At 39.9% G+C, this 25382-nt stretch overlaps 1 protein-coding gene across 1 annotated transcript in view; it reads left to right on the top strand.

The window, feature by feature from the left end:
* The first annotated feature begins 23566 nt into the window (after window positions 1–23566).
* Window positions 23567–25382, top strand: part of LOC126419031 (T-complex protein 1 subunit zeta) — a 64519-nt gene continuing 62703 nt past the window's right edge. Inside the window, exon 1 of the mRNA XM_050086091.1 lies at window positions 23567–23771. Within this exon, the coding sequence (XP_049942048.1) occupies window positions 23635–23771 (137 nt within the window). The 5' untranslated portion in view covers window positions 23567–23634. The remainder of the gene's footprint in view (window positions 23772–25382) is intronic.

Genomic DNA, 25382 nt, shown 5'->3' with positions numbered 1-25382 from the left:
TAGTATTCTGATGCACTATGCAATCTAGCATTTCATCTTTATTTTGATGTCTACATGAGATAAAAAATTGCATTGTGGAATGCTGTTTCAAGGTAATGCATGTCCCCATATCGCAAATGTTGTGACGCAGAACTTACGCCAACTCAAACGGGAGACATTTGAGCATACAGCCTATAGCCCTGATCTCTTCCCGTGCAATTATCACACCTTAGGTCCCTGAAAAGAGGCCTTCAAGGAACGATGAGTTCTGTCAGACAAGGATATGCAGCAGGCAGTTACAGACAGCTTCAGGCAACAGGACATGATATCTTATCAAACAGGTATTTTCACTCTGGTGCATCAGTGGGATGATTGCCTCAATACTCAGGGCAATTTTGCCTGACTGGCAAACAGATTCTGGACTGTACTGCCTTTGGATGGAAACTTTTTGATCACCCCTTATATTTTGAATTTTACATCTTCAAATTGCTTTAAACGTCACTGAACACCGACATAGCAAAACATAAACAAGGGAGACATTGTCACTCAGCAAAATGAATTGTTACTGTTTAATAAGTAAAGCATTAAACATCAACAGTATTTAAAGCAAGAAGCAGAAGTTACAGTATCAACAGTTAATGATAATATTGTAGTTTTTATGTGTGTTCACATTTCTGCTGCTGAAAAGTGGTTTATTGTCGAACATTGTATGTGCCAGCATTCATTCAGCTATCAGACTTGGGTCAAATGACAATAAACTGGAGTTGTCACATTATACTGTCTTTCTCTCCGCACAGATTACACTTACAATAACCTTTGTATGTGTTCTGTATTGTAGCATTGTACGTGGTACAACTTTGGCACATATGCAAATTTGGAGGCAATATCTCTTACTTTGGGAACTGGGATATTCTTGTCATCTTTCAAGAGACAGTCAAAATAACTCTGCCTAGAATGATGCAAAAAAACATGTTGCATGTGTTTTCTGCAAGTATGAATATTATACACTACATGGCAGAAAAAGTGAAGCACCCAGAAGACATGGTCGGATGTTAAAGTACATGCACACAACATTGGTGGGTTGAGTTACAATTCTCTGCCACATGTAGAACAGCTGGAACCAGAGACCATTAATGTTGTTCATATTTCTTTTTGTTAGCAGATCTGATAGGGTATAAAGTGAAATGAACAGTGTCAGATGTTGAAGGAGCACTATGCAGGATACAGAGATGCAGGGTATTTGTGTGAGACAGTGTTATCATCACCTCACAAGATTTGAAATCAGCATAATTGCGAGTCTCCATTTGGCAAACTTGTCGAATCATATAATATCCAGAATTGTAAGGTGTTCAACTGTGACAGTGGCGCATTGTTGGGCTATATGGGAATGTGACGGGAAGCATACTCGTTGTCAAGGTTCTGGCTGACCACACCTCACCATCACTAGGGAGGAGTGCTGTATTGTACACAAAGCACACAGTAGCCCACGCACATCTGTGTCTGCCATCTGAAAATAAGTAATGGATTCACTGTGACTTTCTGTGTTATCCTGCACCATTGGTCAGAGACTAACAGCAGCTGCATTAGGGAATTACCATTCGATGTGTAGGCTCCTGTTAACACCACGCCACAAACATCTCCATTTGGAGTGGTGCCGTGACTAGGAAGCATGGACTGCTGATGAATAGAATTGCTTGTGTTTAGCCATGAGGTGCAGTTCTGCACTACAACAGATGACCATCATTGGTGAGTGTGGTAGCAGCCTGTGGAGAGATTCTATTTTTCCATGGTTTTGGAGAGACACAGCAGTGTTACCTCTGATGTCATTAATGGGAACCCATTGGGTACAAATTTAAGCCATGGCTAGTAGTGCTTGAGGGAATTCTGACAGCACAACAATAATATTACAAACATCCTGCATCCTGCTGTGTTCTTCTCATGCGACAGTACCATGGTATGGTGCTGTTTATCAACAGGTCAATATTGGCATGTGTCTCTATGAACTGTCTGCATGATGTTGAGCTGCTCCTGTGACCAGCAAGATTCCTGGATCTGTCCCGAATAGAACGTGTGAGACTACTTCATGCATCAATTCTATCCCAGTAGTAGTACCCAGGCTGTTGAGTACCAGTTACAATAGTTGTGCACCAGCTTTCCTCAGGAGAAGATAAAACAACTTTATAACACCCTTCCCAACCAAATCAGACCATGTATTCATAACAAAGGAAATGCAACATCATACTGATACATGGGTTCATATTGGCAAGTTCTTTAAAAACTTGACTCAACTTTGTAATCACTGAAATAATGTCACATTCCCTCTCAACCAATAAAATTTCATTTCTTTTCCTCCTCTCCTTACAGGTGCTTCACTTTTTTGGTCAGGCAGTGTAATTCCCAAAGCCATTGTGGGAAAGTCTTAATCACATATTGATTAATGGACTGTCCTTTGGTTAATTCCAGTTAACACATAATATTGAAACTGTTAAAGAACAAAGTGAGCTAAAACATTAATTTCAATGGAATGGTTATGGTGTACTGATATTTATACAGATGATCAGCATGCCGTGACTCACTTTAGATATCTTCTGTCACAAAATACTGGGTGGTTTGTTTCATGGACATGGGGAAACAGATACTAGGGCGATGTAGTTCTCGACATGGGCGCTGCATGCTAAGAAGCTGATCGCCATTGCATTCAGACAACAGCCACACACTGGTAGAAGAAGCCATCTTGGTTGTGGCCATTTTCTGTGCCTATCATTAAAGTATGAATTTACCTTCTTGTTACTGAAAAAAAAAAAATGTGTAAAATGAAGCCAGTTTCTGTTAGTATTTAGCAACAAAGACTGCATAAAAATGTAAATGTTTGATGTAAGTGGTCCTAAATATTTACTTTGAAGACAGTATTAACCTAACCAATGGAAACAAGAGGATTTAATATGAAAGACTGATTTTATGACTATAGGAATTTTCCATAATTGGAACATATTACATCTACATCTACATCTACATCTATACTCCGCGAGCCACCTTACGGTGTGTGGCGGAGGGTACTTATTGTACCACTATCTGATCCCCCCTTCCCTGTTCCATTCACGAATTGTGCGTGGGAAGAACGACTGCTTGTAAGTCTCCGTATTTGCTCTAATTTCTCGGATCTTTTCGTTGTGATCATTACGCGAGATATATGTGGGCGGTAGTAATATGTTGCCCATCTCTTCCCGGAATGTGCTCTCTCGTAATTTCGATAATAAACCTCTCCGTATTGCGTAACGCCTTTCTTGAAGTGTCCGCCACTGGAGCTTGTTCAGCATCTCCGTAACGCTCTCGCGCTGACTAAATGTCCCCATGACGAATCGCGCTGCTTTTCGCTGGATCATGTCTATCTCTTCTATTAATCCAACCTGGTAAGGGTCCCATACTGATGAGCAATACTCAAGAATCGGACGAACAAGCGTTTTGTAAGCTACTTCTTTCGTCGATGAGTCACATTTTCTTAGAATTCTTCCTATGAATCTCAACCTGGCGCCTGCTTTTCCCACTATTTGTTTTATGTGATCATTCCACTTCAGATCGCTCCGGATAGTAACTCCTAAGTATTTTACGGTCGTTACCGCTTCCAATGATTTACCACCTATGGCATAATCGTACTGGAATGGATTTCTGCCCCTATGTATGCGCATTATATTACATTTATCTACGTTTAGGGAAAGCTGCCAGCTGTCGCACCATGCATTAATCCTCTGCAGGTTCTCCTGGAGTACGTACGAGTCTTCTGATGTTGCTACTTTCTTGTAGACAACCGTGTCATCTGCAAATAGCCTCACGGAGCTACCGATGTTGTCAACTAAGTCATTTATGTATATTGTAAACAATAAAGGTCCTATCACGCTTCCCTGCGGTACTCCCGAAATTACCTCTACATCTGCAGATTTTGAACCGTTAAGAATGACTTACGAAACTCAAAAATTTGTATTAAACAAAGTGATCCTTGTGAAGTGGGAATATCTTGACTGAAAGTTGTATTGAATATTACATCATTGTAGCCTAAAATAACATCCAAATCAAGAGAGAAGGCTCTAAATAATTTGACATTATATTAAAGCAGAGATATTACTGTGATAGTACACTCTTGAAGGTGGATTCACACTTGCAGTAAGGCCACTGTCACGTTTTTGAACAAACATCGAAGGTCCAAACTCAGAGGAATTCCTGAGCTTTCCCACTGCATGGCACTTCAACGTCGAATGAACTTCATGACATTACAGGTGGTTCATAAGATACTCACCAGAGATGCAATTTCGTAGTTCATGGTAGATCATCATAAAATTTTGACATTCAGTTTAAAGCAGTTTGCAATGATTGCTATTGCACTTGATGATTAATAACAGAGAGCAGAAAGAGTCTGTATTAGGATAATGTTAAAAAATCGAGACTGTGAAGGAGAGTTCCACACTCTTTACAACGGCTGGCAGACAAGGAGTCATCATTCTATAAATATTTCAGAATGTCTAAACAACAGTTTTTTTACCTGTTAAGCAAGAAAGGAATGAAAATTGCAAGGAGAGATCCAAGATTTAGCCTTCAGTATCACCTTGACAGAAGCTGATGGTTTGCCTATCTAGATGGACTGTTTTAGTGTACTTGAACTATGTTTGCATATATTTTTGCTACCTGTTGTTCATCGTTAATTTATTACAAATCTTATTTTAACTATGTTTGCATATAATTCTGCTACCTGTTGTTCATCATTAATTTATTACAAATCTTATTTTAACTATGTTTGCATATATTTCTGCTACCTGTTGTTCATCATTAATTTATTACAAATCTTATTTTAAACATCTGCATGCCGCATCAGCTTTACCCCCAGTTTTTCTTTTCACTGTTCCACTGGAAAAATGGTGAGTCATGCACATTGAACAAGATATGCTTAGTTTATTTTGCAATGTATTTCTTCAGTGTGTAAAATAAAATACATTAACTTAGTATTGTCTTTCAGTACATATTAAGACCTTTTCGCGATAGCAGTCAGTGGGGAATACTTCCGCATTAATTCACACTGTGTACTTAATGTAGCAGTTGCTCACGAAGTAGGCCCATCGAAACATCCTTCCAGAGAAATCTTGATGTGACGTGATGCTGACATGATGTGATATGTCGATAACATTCCTTTGACCATGTGTAAAAATTCCACCATTTGAACAACAGAGGAGTACCTTTTGGCATCGTGGATGTGATGGCAAATCCACCTTTACTGATCTGGTACATAGTTGTGATCTATGGAATAATTTAATCTAGACTATGATAATTCACAATATTGGACTTAAATATTACTCATTAATGATATTAGAAGATATTGTTTGCCTTATCTGTAGAAGTTAGGATAGAAGTTAGGACCTGCAATATTAGAAAATTTCTCTGGAGAGACAACAGTAATTTGGTCCAGGCATATGAAGTAGTAATTACCACCATAAATTAACATTTTACTATTGTTCCTTGAGGATATAATTGGTACAGAGTGATTATGAGAGGTTACTTGAGCTGATTGAATACTAATATTGTTGAGTAATCTAATCAGCTTAACTGAATCTGGTCATTAATGAGTTGTCACTTGTGCATTATCAATGTGACCAAACCTAGTGTGGTACGCCGTATGACTGGGACATAATCTACAGTACTGTTGCAATACCAGCCAAACCTATCGGAACACATATAAAAGTAGATTTCTATAAAATGCTTATTTTAATTCTGTGCTTAGACAATCACTTTTAATTGGCCATGTAGCTCAGATAAGGAATGCAATTCATTGTTTTTTTTTTTCAAAACTGAACATTGAAATATTTAACAGTTGTTCATCATTTCATAAGCAGATGATTAAGCCGTAAGCCCAGTATATTACCACTGTGGTAACCTCACTGTTGATCCTGTTATAATAGATATTACATATCTTCAATGATCAGCCACAAATAATATTCAACACAGAAGACCCCATGGTAAATTCCATGGACTTATAATGATGTGCATCACTTGCATAGGGAGCAAATGATGATGTATTTTTTGGTGTACTGTTTTACAGGTATTAATTGTTGTATCACTAATATTAACTGCATAGAATCTTCTCATTCATCAGAACAGCAGCACTGACCACCACAAAATTGGGTGCCATCTGGTGAAGTTGTGAGCGTGTGACACAGTGAGGAATGTATATAAGTGAAGCAGAGACAAATGGGGCATCATTCAAGTGATGATATGGGCTGCAAATGAGGTAAACCAACAGCAGTTTTGAAAAGGGGCAGAAGTTATTGCCTGTCACCTGGTGTTGAGTATCTTGGAAACAGTGACGCTTGTCAGGTCTTGATATGCTAATGCCATGAACATTTACAGAAAGTCCCTGAACATACATGAAACCACAAAAAGGGAGCAAGGTGTTGAATGTCCACACCTCATCACAGAAAGCGGAGGTCAGAGATTTGTCCATTCTATAAAGCTTGATAGACATCAGTATGTGGCAAACCTAATGACAGAAAATTATGGTTCAGGTACAAATGTTACAGAGTATAGCATTTAGCAGACAGTCCCCACATGTTTTTATGTTGAGCCAACATAACTGTCATTTAAATCAGGTTGATGCTCATGTCCAGATATGACATCATCCACACAAACGATGCTTGGAACATACACTGCACCACAGATGCATTCTAAGGCGACATCCATCTGGGCTCTATGGGATGTATATTAGTTACCAAATACATTAGCTGTGTACTATGTGAGTGTTACTGCAGATCACTTGCATTCTTTCTTCTCCACACAGAAAGCAATACAAGACCTCACAAATGATGATAAAAATAATCCTGTTATTACATTCTCTGATCTTATTAAAGCCTTTTATTGTGTGAATCACAAAATTGTACTTATCGAACGAAAGTGTTATGGCGTTAATGGCATCCCTCCATAACATAAAGCACAGGATTGTATTAACAGACTCTGTCTCAGCCAAAAAAATAACTTCAGAATGGGGGAATGTAACATGTGGAGTGCCACAGGAATCTCTACTGAGGCCACTCTTGTTTCTAACCTGCATAAGTGATTCTCCACTTTAAATGGCAGTTCAAAAACTGATTTTGCTGACAACACAGGTGTACTAAAGAAGTATCCAAACTCAACTGTAGCAGACACAGCTCAGGTGGTAGCTGAACAGGCCTACAGATGGTTCATAGCTAAAATTTTAAGGCTTAATGATATGAAGACTCATATTATCAGTGCAGCGTGTTGTACCCTTATAAACATCACAATTGTGGAATGAAACAATTTAGGATATTAGGCCATGTCATTATAAAACACTAAAACAACTAAAATGACACTGGCTGTGGAAGCCTACGAACTCATATCTCCCCCTGAGTTGACTTAAAGAGAAGAGTATTGGTTTCTTTTGCATATTATCACCCCCTGTTGTTATAGAATTATATTCTAGTTCAGCATGCTTAAAGTAAATAAAGTTTCTGGGTTAGATAGAGCAGCAATCAGTCGTAGAATTAAGTTGCTTTAATATGACATTTATAGTCACAACGCAGATCAGATTTCAACCTATGTCAGGTCATTATCAATGCTAAAACAAATACAAGAGTATGTATTACAATGTGATTTCTCAGCCACTAAGTGCGACATATTGAAATGATGCTTACAAGCGCTACTAGCGCCAACAAAGAGCATTTTGTAAATAAAGTTCACATTATATCTTTTGTCAAGTAACAACTAATTAAGTTAAGACAGGTCCCAACACGACAAAATATGCAACACTTCCTATAACGTACTTTACGTAGCCATATCAGTTTTATAATTAATTTTAGCCCATGAGGCGTAAACTGTCACTGTTACATGCTATAGTAATTTTAAACATCTAGCACATTACAGACATGAGAAAAAGTAAGAATTGTAATTTTACATAGTTTTACTCATAATAATTTCATGTTACTGCTTAGTTGCTATACAACACAAATATTACAAAAAATGTCATCAAAACTGTAAACTTCAGGTGCAGCTCATAGAGGGTGCCACACGCAAAACTGCTGTGTACTGTGAAACCAACATATAATTTTACGGCAGTGATGGTTGAATTGCGTAAGCATTCACTTGAGCACGAACAACTGCTACAATTCCGCACTGGTATGTAATGTTAACATGAAATGAAATGAAATGATGTGATGGACTTATAACTTTTGTAAATCACATTGTAATATATACTCCTGTATATGTTTTAGCATTGATAATGACCTGACACAGGTCAAAATCTGATCTGCGTTGTGACTATAAATGTCATATTAAAGCAACTTAATTCTACGACTGATTGCTGCTCTATCTAACCCAATATAACCACAGTCGATGCATGCACCCACCCCATGGAGGGCAACCTAATAAAGTTTTTGTTCAGTAGAATCAAGCAGTAAATGACTATACATCTTGCAGAAACCATTTTAAGGATCTTGAAGTTCTTATTCTCCTTTCCCAGTAAATTTTCTTGTTAATAAGGGCACAAAAATAATTTTCATGTAGCCTAGCCATCCTTTCAATTAAAGCAACAAAAGCAAGTTTTTTGGTATCACCGATGTTTTGCCAAAAGAGCCACAAGATCTGCATCCCTGTGTACCTGTCCAAATGTAGCCAGCATCCAGCAGTAGCTGCTGTGGGTCAGAGGAGAAAAGGAAAGTGCCACAGCTAGAAGGCTACGGACACTGTGGCCAGAAAGGGAAGTAATCAATCCAAGTTACTAATGTGGTCACATAGGTTCTATATGAGGCATCATAGGATGGGTCGTTTCACTCTGGTCGATTCTGGGTTGGACGTTAGGATATTGTGGATCCTTTAGGAGAAAAAGAGCAATGTCAACCAGTATTGCCAACCTCACGGTAGCCAACAATTTGTCCTTACTGACTTATGGAGAGAGTGATATAGAAGTGGATCTTGGGTTTAGTAAAAATTGCCAGTGGAAGTTTGTGCTAGCGGATGTAACAGAGTCCATATTACGTGCAGACTTCATCAGTCACCAGTGGCCTTTGGTAGAGCTCTGTGCAGGGCAAATTAAGCTTGACGGTGAGAGTTTGACAGATTCATTAGGGTTGGCAGTTGTGAGCACATAAGGCTCAAATTGAAATTCAGAGGTACAGGAAGAGGACCACAGTAGTGAGAGTCAAGTTAAGAGTGCGACACGTAACATGTTCCACCACATTAAAACTGCACCAGGCCAACCAATACTGCAGTGGCCGAGAAGATTAGCACCCATCCTTTATGCAGAGGCAAAGTTGGAATTCAAGATTATACTGTATGCAGAGCTTGTGCATGGGTCAGACAGCTCGTGGGCGTCTCATTGAATTTTGTCATAAAAGAGGATGGCATCTGGAGGCCCTGTGGAGATTACCAGCAACTGAACGCATGCACAATTCTAGATTGGTATCCAGTGCCGAATATTAGAGTTGGAAGGTAATCCTAGTGGGTACAGTTTAAATGGTTGAGAATGTTGGCATAATTTTGGTATTCAAACAACATTTATTTTTTCTAAAAAAATAGACATAAATTATGCTAAGCAAGTTATTGATTGAATACTGTAAATAACTAAAAGATGGGTTTAAGACTATACTGGACAAGGATCCTGGGTTGGCAAATACAGTTTAACTCTGGCCCTAAAAATGTGGATAACGCAATCTTAAGTGATCTGACGCTGATCAGACTTTGATCAATCAAACCTACTGATGTTTCTCTATATCGATGCAGCTGAGAGCAAGTGGCGATTGAGATCAGTATGCCTTGACAATGCTGGAACGGCAGGACGTTACCCTGTTTGCTTCGTGCGGTGATGTAAATTGCAGCTGGCGAGATGTGTGCAGTGGAGGTGAGACGTGGAAGCGGCACATGTGAATTGATGCGGCCACAAAAGGAATTCAAAAATCTCACAGTCTAGTGATCAGGCAGTCTAGCAATCAGGTGGACGGAATGCAATTTACTCTCTACCAGAGCCCTGAAATCAAGGTAGATTACAGTGTGACACTCTTGTTTGCTGGTCGTACCAAGTACCAATTTGGCTCACTTATGTGACAGAGTGCACAAGGATATCAAGCGTCAAGACTGGTAAACCAAAAACAACTATGCCCTCAGCCAATGAGCAGTCCGTTTCTCTCCTGCCTCACGCAATCTGAGCGCAAGGTCAACAACTTGTTGGTGTTAATCTCGAGTTCGCGTGGCAAAATGTACAACATCACGGATGAGATCCGTGGGTTGCCTGTTCTTGAGAACTGTTATTGGCGATATTTTGGTGACGCCGTGTGGAAACTCGTTCATCACGTCCTGGAAGTCACGTAAGAAAATATTCGAGGTGGCATGTCGTTTCACGCAGTAGATACGGCAGAGGTTTCCCAGAATTTTCATCACTCTCTCTGCTGGCGACGATTGTGGATGTCATATGGAAGCGAATATGGGTTTGATTCTCAGTTTCTGCAACATCCCTTTACACTTCTCTGACCGTAACTGAGGTCCATTGTCGGAGATGATCCTGTCGACATGGCCGACTTGTGTGAGGAAATCCTTGCAGAGTGCTCCACATACTGACTGCGCAGTTACTTTCTTGAGTGGTGTATTTGGATGTCGCCTCTACTACAACAAGGATGTAGTAGTACCCTCTATTTGTTCGCACTAGTGGGCCCACTAAATCTGTTGCTGCACAGTGCTTCTACTCCCATGGTATGGTGGCCACAGTGACGTGCTTTGACTTCTGACACGCTTTGCAGACATCCAAAACCCTCCAGATCCTTCTGTCCATATTCTTGAAATAGCACAGTGTGCGTAATTTTAAGTAGCACTTCTTGGGTCCAAAATGTGCGTAACTCAGGTGCTTGTGCCAGATGATCTTGTTCACCAGTTCATCTGGAATGCAAACGCGCCAGGGCGCTCCTTCTCCCTCACTTCAAAAGAACAGAACGCCTTTTCGTACCAAGTAAAACTGCCTCAGTTTTGATTCCATCTTGATTTTCACCCTCTGTTTTAGAGCAAATAGACCTGGATCCTTGTCCTGTTCCTTGCTGATATCCTTGAGGCTCAAGGTTACATAATTCTAAAATGCAACCTTCTTCATATAGAACAAACTGAAGTGTTTATCTTCCAGTGGGTTGGCCTCACTTGTTTCTACCGCCACAGGTGACGGTGACAGCGCATCCTGAGCGGTGTTCTCCTTCCCTGGTACGTATGTGCTCGACAAGTCATACTCCTGGGGCAAGAGTACCCATTTCACTAGACGTTTGTTTCGGAGGTTCGCTGTGAGTAGGAATTCCAAGGCTTTGTGGTCGGTGTATACTCTTGTTTTTCTCCCATAGAAGAAACAACGAAATTTGTCGAAGCTGAAAACAACCGCCAAAGCTTCTAATTCAGTAATCGAATTCGGCTTCCGAAAGCAATGGCCTTGTGCACCTTGTTTCCCCCTTGCTGATATCGTTGGAAAATCACTACAGCAATCCCCGAGTAGGAGCTGCCTGACGCCATGCAAAAGTCCTCCACCAGGTTGGAGTGCGAAAGAATTGGCGCATTAATCAGCGCGGTTTTGAGGCCGTGGAATTCATCTTCCGCCACGTCGTCCCATTCCCGCGGCGTCTTTTTTCCTGTGACGAATCGTTTATAGAAATTTGCAGTGCCAAGAAAGCCACGTAGTTGTTTCCTGGTTGGTGGCTTGGCAAATTTCGTAATTGCCTCTATTTTTTCCGGGCCCGGTGTGATTCCTTCTGCGGTAATGATATGTCGAAGGAATTTTACTCGCGAGGTTCCTAAGCATGATTTCGTGATGTTGGCGGTTACGCCACATTGTTTGAAGGCCTGTGTCCTCTCCACGTCGGTTCCGCTGTCAAGAGGTCGTCCATGTAGTTGGTGATCCTTTGCTTGGTGGAATCCTTTAAGATGCTATCGAGTCCTCTGACGAAGGCAGTTGAAGACACGTTTAGCCCGAATGGTAGACGTTTAAATCGATAGCATTTTCTGAATGCAACAAATGCCGTGTATTTCCTGCAGTGTGGGTGGGGCATAATTTGCCAGAAACTGGACCGCAAGTGAAGAGATGAAAAATCCGTAACACCATGGGAATTCTGCAGGAGTTCCTCCAGCTTTTCCAGACGATCTGTCTCTGGCTCAATGATTGTATTGATTTGGCGCGAATCCAGGACCAAACGGATCGAGCCGTCAGCCTTCTCTAGCACTGTGAGTGGGTTGTTATACGTGGAGCTTGCTGGTTCAATGATGTCTTCGTCAAGCATCCTCTTGATTTCGAGAGAAACCTTCTGTCCGCAGGCGTGTGGGATTTAGTAGGGAGGCACGAAGAATTTAGTGTGTTCCCACATGCGAAATGCATACATGAAATTTCGTATTGCTCCGGTTTTCGGTAGAAAGACATCCACGTTTTCCTTTAATATTCCCTCTAGCTCTTCTTTTTCCTGCGTCGGGATGTTTACTAAATTCCCTAGCATGTGATCAATAGCATTGCTCACCTCTCGTCGAATTTGCTCAACATCTTGAGTGTTGCGGCTACACTCATGGTGCCACGATTGATTTTTCTCTTGCCCTCTTTTTTCTGCGTAGTTTAGACTGACGCATTCGGCAGGGATTTGCGCAAATATTGCGTGGTCTGCAAAGGAAATCTTCATGGCGCTGTGTTTATGTAAAGTCAGTTCTCCTTACCCTACCTCCAGTAAGGCCTGATGTTGATTTAGAAAATTCATGCCAAATATTATCTCAATTGCCAAAGAAGGGACGACCAGAAAGTTCGCTTCTAAGGTGTGCCCTTGGCAGCTGAACGTCAACCTGGTTTGTAACTGCACTTCTCTATGTTTCCCTCTCAGAGTGCGGGTGATTCTGGTTTTCCTCAGCGTGAGTGCCGCCCAAGAATGATTCGCAGTGCATTTCTTGTATGCCGAATCCAATATGGCCGTCACTTGGCTTCCACTGTCCACAATCCCGGTTAGATTGACTTTGCTGACTGTGATGAGAATGATGGAGTGTAAGTCGGGTTGTGTCATGATCTCCTTCTCTTCCCGTAGCAGTTCTCTTGTAGTACCTTCGTACTCTAACGGGTTGATATCGCTCGTTCCGATAGTTTCTGCGACATTGTTTTGAGCTGAGTCCGCATCGGTTGTGTGCTAATTCCTGTTTGAATTTTCTCTGCGTGACTCCTGCGATGGATTAGGTGGCCGCAATTCCACATAGTCACTGTTGGTCATTCCATTAGTGGCCTTTCCACGGACAGTTCTACCGGCGCGATTTGTGACACATCATGCAGGTATGGACTCAGGTGCCTCCATCTAAGGGCTAAGCCGGTAGAGGGGGATTTGCCCACTCTGCTACTCGCTCAGAACTGCCGCAGCAAACATCCACACATTTACACGGGCGCACTTGCAGTTCAAAACCATGGCAGGTACACGCTGTGGGCGAAGGAATTCTTCACTGAATTTATTAACGTATACTGACAACATTCTTGTTTATGGTGCTTCCGGAGTAGGGAGTATACGAACAAAAATCTAAAAAACTAAGTGTACGATAAAATAGTCTCTTTATGCAAACCAATTTTTAATAATGCTGATAGAGACTTCGTAACCAGAAAAATTCAAGAGTTTGCGTGGTTCCTTCAGAAAGGAAATGAAAAAGGTTTTGGACAGCAATCGATTTGGTAGGTCGAGTGATGATATTTATGTGCCGAACTTGTGGTATTATGATCTTCTCGAATCCATTATGGACCAGGAGCTTCCGTCGTCAAGTATCTCAAATATGGATGCAGGAGACTGAAAAACATACAGGTGACACTGAAGAGCGTGCTGTAAATCCAGAGCATCACGATAACGACAGTATTGGTGAAGAGGAGCTTCTTGCAGTGAACAAGCAGGTAATTAAAAACAGTTGATATTAAATTAACAAAGGAAAGCAATACATTACATCTGAGATTATAGAGCTTAATTATCTAAATAAATTTTTTTAGGTTCTTCCTAATCTCAACATTTCCTCCTGTCGAGGCACATTCCCTTCTGAAACAAAGTATTTCTTGTGTGACTCTCTATTCTCTTTGACAATTTTTTTTATTTCTAGATAACATATTTTGCAAACTGTATAAATCTGTTTTTTGTCGCCAGTCTGCTTTGCGCACTGACAAGGTTTCAGTGTCTTCTGTATCCACAGCTGATGGTGATAGATAGCCACGATTATTTTTCCTAAGTAAATTGCTGGTGTTAAATACGGCCATTAATGTGAAACCACAAAAATATGATGTTGTTTAGGCCATCTGTGTTTTGCACAATTTACGCATTTTCAACTACATTCCGAGCACGAGACAACCTATAATTAAAAATTATTTTGTCATGGTCGAGTTCTCGTTGCGAGTATGATTTCAAAAAATGTTCGGTCAACGGAAATGTTTCATCTCCAATGAAAACAAAATTCAAATTTTTTACTGTCTCGTGATTTTCAGGCAAATGCAGCTGTCTTTGCCTTAAGTTACTGTAAAATTCTGTGTGCTCAATTACTCCACCATCAGAAATTCTTCCATTTTTTCCTACATCGACCAATACAAACTACACTCATGCTCATAACTTAAGAATAATGCTGATACATAGTGAAACAACGCTCTGGTGGGCGGCTTGCGGGTTTAAATCACCTCAGGGTATAACCATGCGGTGCACTTGACCTGCAGTCGTCGCACAGTGGCGCTGGCAGCAGTTCACATACGCAAAGGTGTGTTGGTGCATGTCAGAGTACGGTGCAGCGAGAAAGTGTACAGACGACTGAAAAGACACGGTTTATTCGCACTGTGAATTTCAAACTGTTTTGTTCCTTCTGGCGATTTCTAACTTAGCAAATTACGTTATGTTACACTCTCCAAAGTTCAATGTTCGTTATTGTTCAGTTTTACAAACAGATTCTAGAAACAATGGCGAAAAATATGAAATACACTAGACTCTCAATAATCTGGCCATTCCTGGCACATATAGGGTGCTGGATTATTGAGTATCTGAAATTTGTCTTATTCATTTATTTGGTTTCTTATTTACTTTGAAAACACAGGGGATATAGAGTACTGTACTTTATTAAACTGAAGGATGCAATTTTAAAGCATAGAGGATATGCATTATTAAATCCAAAAATACATTCATTTTCAAAGAAAAGTTAGTCCTTGGGTGTATACTGTACATAATTATACAGTCGTAATCACTATGAAACATGTCTCTAATTTCTAACTGTCGCAATGATTTTACGTGACGGTAGCATGTATTATCACACAACTGCTTTACAAGAATTACATCAGTACTGGATGTACCTGGTTGTTGCATATTGTACTCCAGCAAGATGTTGACAGCTTCAGCACCAGCAGTGTGAGGAACATTTATGCTGTCTTCTCCTGTGTCCTCTTCTTCATCACTTTCATCGTTACTTTCTTGCATCACTTTCATCGTTACTTTCTTGCGCGGTTTTGATTATGCCTTCATCTGTTAAAGTTTGGTCCGTATTATACTTTGTCTCATTCAGCCACTTAGTAACATTTTCATCATCAATTTCTTCTCCTTCTGGAAGGTTGTGGAACAGGTCAGTGTACAAAAAAAAGCACTCCATCTTCAGGCCACGAGTTGCCTACCGGGACCATACGACTTCCATGTCATCCTCAGTGGAGGATGCGGATAGGACGGACGTGGGGTCAGCACACCGCTCCCCCAGTCGTTATGATGGCATTCTTGACCGAAGCCGCTACTATACGGTCGAGTAGCTCCTCAATTGGCATCGTGAGGCTGAGAGAACCCCGTAAAATGGCAACAGCACATGGCGGCCTGGATGGTCACCCATCCAAGTGCCGGCCACGCCTGACAGCGCTGAACTTCGGTGATCTCACGGGAAACGGTGTATCCACTGCGGCAAGACTGTTGCCTTCAGTGTACAAAGTAATTGATAATTCCGAATTGACTGGCTCATCGCTGTCACTCACAACTGGATCCATGGATCCAACTTGGTATCAATGGATGGCTACAATTTTCTCTTCATTATAGTAGCGCTCTCCACTTTATCCCATGCTTTTGGCTGCTTGGAAACAACATCATGTATGTTAATTGCTTTCCACGCCTTCAGCATAGTCTCGATTGAGTCGTTTTCACCTTTGTAAAGCAAGGAGACGAGAAGTAAATATCGATAATGACGTGTAATCGATTCCAAAACTGCCTGGTCCATACGCTGAGTTAGGGCTGTCACATTGGGTAGGGGAAAGAGTGCTTGTATACCATCAGACTTAAGAGAAACATCTGAAGGATGACCAGGAACATTGCCAGTTATAAGGATAGCTCTCAGTGGAAGCTTTTTCTTCTTTAGCTCTTTTCTCACTGTTGGTACATAAGTTTCATTGAACAACCGAGAGAATATTTATCTGCCCATCCACGCTTTCTCATGAGCGCAATACTGCACTAGTAGAGTATTTATGTCAAAGGGTTGAAAACAACGTGGATGTTGGGATTTTACAATCACCATAAGCGGTAGATTATGACTCCTATTTGCATTACAATACACCATTAATGTTACAAACTGTTTCTGTTGCTTGTAACGACGAGCTTCTTTCTCGTTCTTGGCAGCTAATGTTTTCGAAGGAAGCATCTTGTGAAAGAGTCCTGTTTCATCAGCATTATACAAGGCATCAGCAGTTAAATCTTCTTCCTCTATTATCTTCCATTTCCTGCTTACAAACACATCAACATCCTTATCGTTAGCTGAGCGACTTTCCCTGCTGACTGTCAGCTGCGGAATGCTATGTCATTTTTTCCAGTTTGGTAGCCAACCTTCGCTCGCTGCAAACAAGTTACCGTCGCCAAGTTGTTTGTTAAATGCAGCTGCGTTTTCCTTTATAATCGGGCCACTGACTGGAATTCCTTTACTGCATTGTTGTATGAACCATCTATAAACAGCTACGTCCAGGTCTTTATTCTCACTCTTTTGCATAACCTTCCGTTTTCCCAACTCACTATCCATTTGTGGTGAATACTGTCGAATAACATCTTCTTTCTTTTCGATGTCACAAATAGTTGCTCGTCCAACATTGAATTCAGCAGCAATGGCTTTCTGCGAAGAACCTCGATTTAACTTATCTAAAATGTCGAGTTTCTGCCTGACGTATAGCGTAATGAGTTTCCTTTTAGAAGATATGATTCCGAACTGTAAAGAAAGCTACAATTTCATATGCAGTATATAAAGCATTATTGCGTACGATATTTCATTTTGCACTTATTTTTGGATGTGCGCTGGATTACAGAGAGGCCAGACTACTGAGGGCCGGATTAGCGAGAGTCTAGTGTACATTGACTAAATTAAATGTTGCATTGTGTAGTTTATTCTTTGTCGAAAATTACAATTGTCCTGTCATGGTCGTCAAGATGAAACACTCCCAGTTAAATTTCGGTGATTGTTAATAAGCAAATAGCAGCCTGAGTTCTAATTTTTATGTGGCTTAATAGATAAGTGCTGACCGGTTTTAGCTGTTTTGGGTGTCGTTTCTAATAAGAATGCTCTTGCTCAACAGTCTTAAACACAGTGATGAGGGATTTCTGCAGTGATCAATCTAAAGATATTTTACACTATTTGAGCGATATATTCTGGTTACGCACAATGTGTTGCAAACATTAGTTTCGTCTTAGGTTGGTAATAACGGCTCATCTCATTTGTACATCGCCACGTGCTATAACAATAGTTAGCACACACATTTCTCACTGGAGTTCAATTTGTGACTGGCATGAGGTTGACGCAAACGCGTATTTTCCGCACTCCACAAACTTTCTGAACACTTGTCAGTAATATCACTTGTCACAATTCGGAATAATGTTTCACTCAGGGTCAACCTGTGGTGTTTGGAGCACTCTCAGCTGATACAACGTTATGGGATACTTTCTCCCCCCCCCCCCCCCCCCTCCATTCAAACCATGATATGCTCTCTGACTGACAGCTACACTCAGACTGCCATCGTATTTACCCATTTTGCCCACTTTGTGCTCGCTGCACTTCAGTGTGCCTACCATTGACCTATGTATTTATCTCTGGGCAAGGAATTGTGAAATCCTTACAAACTCACATGAGATGGAAATAGGCAGTGTATGCAGCAATTGATCACGCCAATCTGAAACTCCTTAGTATATGTAGAAATATAGTTGTAGTAGATAGATCACATGAGATGTATGGGGAAATTAGAGAGAAATATGTCTACGGAGCCAGCTACTAAATGTAGCCCCACCAATAGTTTAAAAATAATAGATTATGGCATAATTCACCATTACCTTAAATACAGAACAGAATTTTGTAGCTGTGCTACTGATATACATTTCAGTGTAAAAATGCAGCTAGACTGTTGCTTGGTGTAGGATAGAGAGAATCCAGCCATGCTAATTTTTAGGATATAAATGTCTAATGATACATTCTTGGTATTTATATAAAGGAACAAGAAAGTCCAGGTATGTTCATGGCTGCAAAACTAGAAATGAGTTAATATATTTGGTCATATATGTTTTAACATGCCTCCATTCATAGTGAGAACATATGAATCCAAATTATTCAGAATAAAAGTAAAATATTTTCTGGTAACAAATGTATGTATTCATTGAAGTACACAGTGAGCTCCTTAAGAAGTATGATGTCACTTAGTGTGCTTCATAACATTACTATTTTAATTATTAGTACTACAATTAGCAATTTATGTTATTATCATTATTGTGCTTCAATTTAGTACTGTAATATCATTATACATCTAAGAATGATTTTTTTTTTTCAAAAGTTTAATTGGAAAAAATGGAAATAATTTACTAACTAGATGACACTGCACTACTAAAAAATTTTGCAAGACGTAACTTTGTATTGAGTAGTTTGAAATAAATCAAGTTTTTCAAATGTTTGTTGACATCATTGCATATTTATTCAACTTTCTAAATGTTTTCACGTGATGTTTATCCTCTGATGAAGTGAAAATTTGTATATAAAACGAGTCAAATATGTACTTGCAAAAGAGAAAAGCCAAAAAATGATAAAGAACAATGGAAATGGAGATGGCATGAATCACTAGTTTTCTACAAATCATAGCTCCAGATTAAATGTTTCAGTAATAACATGGTAATGCTTATTAATATTTTTATAGTAATGAAAGTATAAAATACATCTGAAATAGCATCAAAAGGAGTGGTTAATTTGGTAAATGGGCAAAGTGAGTGTGTCTGTGGTCTGTGTAGGTCCAGGAGAGAGGGCAGAGGGTAGACAGTAAAATAGCAGAGGAGGTCCAAGGCTAGAATACTATAAGCAGGTTCAAATGCATGTCAGCTGCAGTGGCTCTGCAGAGATCGAATGGCTAGACTAGTGTGTAGAGCTGCATCAAAATTGACATTGGACTGATGGCAACAACAACAAGCAGTGGACATTACAGCAATAGCCAGCATCAAACTCGCAGGGCACTAGTTAATTAATACACATAGAATTATAGTGGGCTACCTTTTGAAATTACCTCAGTACGCTATAAATAATGAATTCCTCTACGTCACAGGATGGGTGGACAACTGAGCAATCCATTTGATATTTTTTAAATGCATTTTAGGAAGATCATGTAGCTATATACAGGGTGTTACAAAAAGGTACGGCCAAACTTTCGGGAAACATTTCTCACACACAAATAAAGAAAAGATGTTACGTGGACATGTGTCCAGAAACACTTAATTTCCATGTTAGAGCTCATTTTAGTTTCGTCAGTATGTACTGTACTTCCTCGATTCACCGCCAGTTGGCCCAATTAAAGGAAGGTAATGTTGACTTCGATGCTTGTGTTGACATGCGACTCATTGCTCTACAGTACTAGTATCAAGCACATCAGTACATAGCATCAACAGATTAGTGTTCATCACGAACATGGTTTTGCAGTCAATGCAATGTTTACAAATGCGGAGTTGGCAGATGGGCATTTGATGTATGGATTAGCACGGGGCAATAGCCGTGGCGCGGTACGTTTGTATCGAGACAGATTTCCAGAACGAAGGTGTCCCGACAGGAAGACGTTCTAAGCAATTGATCGACGTCTTAGGGAGCACGGAACTCGCGACCGGGGAAGACCTAGAACGACGACGACACCTGCAATGGACGAGGCAATTCTTCGTGCAGTTGACGATAACCCTAATGTCAGCGTCAGAGAAGTTGCTGCTGTACAAGGTAACGTTGACCACGTCACTGCATGGAGAGTGCTACGGGAGAACCAGTTGTTTCCGTACCATGTACAGCGTGTGCAGGCGCTATCAGCAGCTGATTGGCCTCCATGGGTACACTTCTGCGAATGGTTCATCCAACAATGTGTCAATTCTCATTTCAGTGCAAATGTTCTCTTTACAGATGGGGCTTCATTCCAACGTGATCAAATTGTAAATTTTCACAATCAACATGTGTGGGCTGACGAGAATCCGCACGCAATTGTGCAATCACGTCATCAACACAGATTTTCTGTGAACGTTTGGGCAGGCATTGTTGGTGATGTCTTGATTGGGCCCCTGTTCTTCCACCTACGCTCAATGGAGCACGTTATCATGATTTCATATGGGATACTCTACCTGTGCTGCTAGAATATATGCCTTTACAAGTACGACACAACATGTGGTTCATGCGCGATGGAGCTCCTGCACATTTCAGTCGAAGTGTTGTACGCTTCTCAACAACAGATTCGGTGACCAATGGATTGCTAGAGGCGGACCAATTCCATGGCCTCCACACTCTCCTGACCTCAACCCTCTTGACTTTCATTTATGGGGGCATTTGAAAGCTCTTGTCTACGCAACCCCGGTACCAAATGTAGAGAATCTTCGTGCTCGTATTGTGGATGGCTGTGATACAATACGCCATTCTCCAGGGCTGCATCAGCAATTCCATGTGACAGAGGGTGGATGCATGTATCCTCGCTAACGGAGGACATTTTGAACATTTCCTGTAACAAAGTGTTTCAAGTCATGCTGGTACGTTCTGTTGCTGTGTATTTCCATTCCATGATTAATGTGATTTGAAGAGAAGTAATAAAATGAGCTCTAACATGGAAAGTAAGTGTTTCCTGACACATGTCCACATAACATATTTTCTTTCTTTGTGTGTGAGGAATGCTTCCTGAAAGTTTGGCCGTACGTTTTGTCGAAGCTTATTACGGCATTACTGTTTTATGAAACTTTTTCGTGATGCCAACACAGCACATTTTATTAGAAGAGAGACTCAGCAGCATGGTCAATTGTAGGTTTTTTCTGTCTTTTTTTGTCATGTTACTGGTTTGATAAGACACACCACGAATTCCTCTATAGTGCTAATCTCCTCAACTCAGAGTAGCGCTTGCTACACATAATCAATTATTTGGTTGATGTATTCCGGTCTTTAACAGTAGTAACAGGCAACTTAAAACGTTGAGGTGGTTCTCTCTTCTTCTCTCATAACAAAAATTAGTTATTTCTGAGCTGTGGTATCTGTCGCAAACAGGTGAAACTTCCTAGCATTTGGTTCTTCCAAACTTTTAGCAAAGTTTATTCAGTATATAACATGCAAATTGTTGAGGTGCCTATGCTGTTAATACACAGAATCCACAGTACGTATTATATGTATTAATGGGCTTACCACATATATGGGATTATTTTGAAAACTGTTTGTTTATTTATAGATGCAATCACATTCTTATGACACAGTCATAACCGGTGTCGGCCATACAATGACCATCTTCAGAATCTATGACAATACAAAATAAAATTTATATTAAAACCTAAAAATAAGTGCAATATTTAACCAGGCTTATTAGTAATCTACAGAATTTATGCGAAATACATATAGTTCATACCTAAAGGTGGCATACACTGAACACAGGTTCATGTGTTGTCAAACTAGCTATAAAATGTAAAACCCCGTTCTTATATAGATATAAAAATTTGTTATGGGATTAGCCTGGACAGTCCTGCTTCTTGAGTGCTGTCTGTAGTAATGTTTGTTGTTTGAGAATCTTACGACTGCGAGGATTTTTAAAAAAATTGGCCCTATACATTTGATATCATGCTTTTAACCATTCTCCTACAGCTGGACTTCTTGCAGCTGAGTTTGGAACATCAGTGGCAATGCATGACTACCAGTCCATCCACAACTTTTCACTTAGTCATATGGCAACATTGCAGGGGCAATGCGTTTAAATTGCTTTCGTGTGTGAAGTAACACGTCTGCACGTTTTTGGATCAATTTATTTCTATTCATCTTTTGTCTCATTGTTTCGCAATAGGAAAAAGGAAGCATGTTTTGAATGTTAGGCTATAACAGGAATACAAATTTATGAAATGTTAAGATGAATTCAGAATCTATCTTGTTGTGAATATTATGATGTAATAAGCACAAAAAAAACAATTTCTTAAAAAGCCATGTCTAGTGAAAAATATAACTCAATAAATATCTACATCTACATCTATACTCTGCAAACGACTGTGATGTGCATAGCGAAGGTACGTTCCTTTGCCCAGTTATTGGGATTTCTTCCCATTCCATTCAGATATGGAGCGCAGGAAGAATGACTGTTTGAATCTTCAGTGTGTGCTGTAAATATTCTAATCTTTTCCTCGTGATCCTTACGTGAGCGATACGTAGAGGCTGTAGCATATTCCTAGAGCCATCATTTAAAGCTGGTTCTCAAAGCTTTGTTAGTAAACTTTCTCGGGTTAGTTTGGGTCTATCTTCAAGAGTCTGCCAGTTCAGTTCCTTCAACACCTCCGTGACGCTCCCCACGGGTCAAAAAAACTTGTGACCATTCATTGTGCCCTTCTCTATATACGTTTAATACCCCCCTGTTAGTCCTATTTAGTATGGGTTCTACACACTCGAGCAATACATGAGAAACAGTCTCACGAGTGATTTCTATGAAGTCTCCTTTGTAGACCAGTTGCATTTCCCCAGTATTCAATCAATAAGCCAGTCTACCTCCTGACTTACCCACGACTGAGTCTATGTTATCATTACATTTCACATCCCTACAAAGTGTTAAAGTTCAGTTGAGACTATTAAGTAATTTCAAAAATATGTCATGGGTTGGATCCAAAAAATATACACATTTGTCCTAGGCTGGAGACAGAAAAATATGGTAAGTATACCTGTGTAGGGACTCCGCTGTCACAATGCAATGAACTTAAAATTTTTGAAGAGCTCTGTATGGTCAAACATAGAGTAACCAGGGTCGAAATGCATGTTGCGAAGGAAAGATTCTTTCCTGCACATCCATATGTCCATTAAAGAGACATCTCTACTTTACAGTTTACAACAAACCTAATTAGTTACGGGATTCACAAATTAGATGTGAACATGCACGCATTTGGTATAGCTCATTATAAATTGTTTTGGTTTAGTGATCGTTTGTAATCGACCTGACATAATTGTTGCTGCGACGTATCCATGGTTCCTATCTTTTAACTTCAATTTAAGGAATTTAATGAAGCAGACACTTTCGATTTTAAAATGGAAGTCGTCGGCTTCCATTTATCACTATCGATTCAAATATATCGAAAGCATCGATGTAAACAAAAGAAGGTTTCTGGATATTTCAGTGCGGCGTGAGTGTTGTAGGCGTTTTAATTGTGGTTAATTTCTGAAATGGCTGCTATAAGTTTATTAAACCCAAAAGCTGAATTTGCCAGGGCAGCCCAAGCGTTGGCTGTAAATATTTCCGCGGCAAAGGGGATTCAGGATGTCATGAAAACTAATTTAGGACCGAAAGGCACAATGAAAATGTAAGTGAAGTTTCGTTGATGGCCATGTGCCTTAGTTAACCCATTGAAAAATGTAGTGGCATTCAGGTAACGTTGTGTTTGTTATTAATTTGGATAGCTAATATGTACAAGTTATAGTCTACGAAATTAACGTTACATTTACTACAGAATTATTTTCCGGAAGCATTGGTTGATCTGTTATTCAACAGTATCGAAATATTAAATTAACTATGTTCTAAACCACCCAAAAAAACTAGATTTGGTTTTGCAATGCGAACTTGTAAGGCACCAAAAGAAGGCAAAGAGGAGCTGCAGTTAAAATTCACCATTATTCCGCTGGTACTTAAATCTGTAAAAATGTTCTGCAGTCGTACTTACTCTGGAGAAGGCGATACCTAAAAACCCAGATGACTAGGAAATGAGATAGTAACAATAACCCAAAAACACTTTTAAAAAATGGTGACTTTCCTCAAGTCTTATCGTGACAGATATCAGCCTGTTTTTATGCCGTGGTAACCACCGATCAGACTGTTTATAAACTTCAAAATTTAACAGCATTACCAAAGAACAGAATGTTATGGGAGTAATATTTTTGCATAATAGCGGCAATACAATTATATATACTGCCTTAAAGTTTTCACGATTGTTACATCGTGTCAGTTTTGGGGAAGGTGTTAGCATTCAGCCTTGACCTTTTATTTTATTTATTTTTTTGTTTATTTATTTTTTTAAAAAAAGGTTTAACATCATGTAGAATTTTGTGTATACATTTTTAGTGTACAATGCTGTTCACATGCTAGTTTAATTCCAATTTGAAATACACAATATTTTGTGTTCGCTTAGTTTATGAAGAGTTGTGTTAATGTACTGTAGGTCATGACCGATAGTTATATGACACCAGCCACTGGTGGGTTTCTTTATCACAGTTTTTCAAGCCTGTTAAGGGTTTTTTTTACAAAGGATCCCAAGCATGATACATTTAAGTGTCAGAGGACAAAGCTAGAGGAGATCTCTTAGGATCCTAAGCTTTCTTCCAGATACTTCAATTTTTTTAATACATTTTCATGAATTTTCTGTAGAATGTCATGAGGAAAACTACACTGCCAGCTAGACAATGTCACTGAGGGTGCTGGAATAAAGGCAATAATGTGCTGTTCTGGAACCCACACGTCAGTCCTTGATGCCCGATACTATGAAACTTCTGGGTATTGTGAATTCATAAAGCTTACTAAAACATCCGTCTCAGTGGAAGTCCCACATATTTCCAGTCAACCACTCTTTTGACAAATGCATGCAGCAGATTATCGTGCATGGAGCTCCGAACTTTCTCTTCTGCACTGAGGGTGTTAATGGGATTAAATTGTGTTTCATCAGCAAAGAAGAAATTGAATGATATAGTGTTATGGAAAGGGCGATTTTCTAACGTGGACATACTTTAGTAGGAACTAGAGAAAACAGTGATGTTTTGCAAGTTGCTGAAACAATGATCCATGTCAGCAGGTTTTCAAATGTCATATTTACTGGCCAAAATTAGTCACAGTAGAGACCTCTGCTGAGCAGGATGCTTTAATAAGCTTAATGCATCCACATGGCCCAGCAAATTCATTTTCTTGACCAACAAGGGGTGACAAG

Source organism: Schistocerca serialis, chromosome 9, assembly GCF_023864345.2.
Source record: "Schistocerca serialis cubense isolate TAMUIC-IGC-003099 chromosome 9, iqSchSeri2.2, whole genome shotgun sequence".
Classification (NCBI taxonomy): Eukaryota; Metazoa; Arthropoda; class Insecta; order Orthoptera; family Acrididae; genus Schistocerca; species Schistocerca serialis.
Note: the sequence above shows the minus strand (reverse complement) of the source record. Positions and strands in the feature narration are given on the sequence as shown.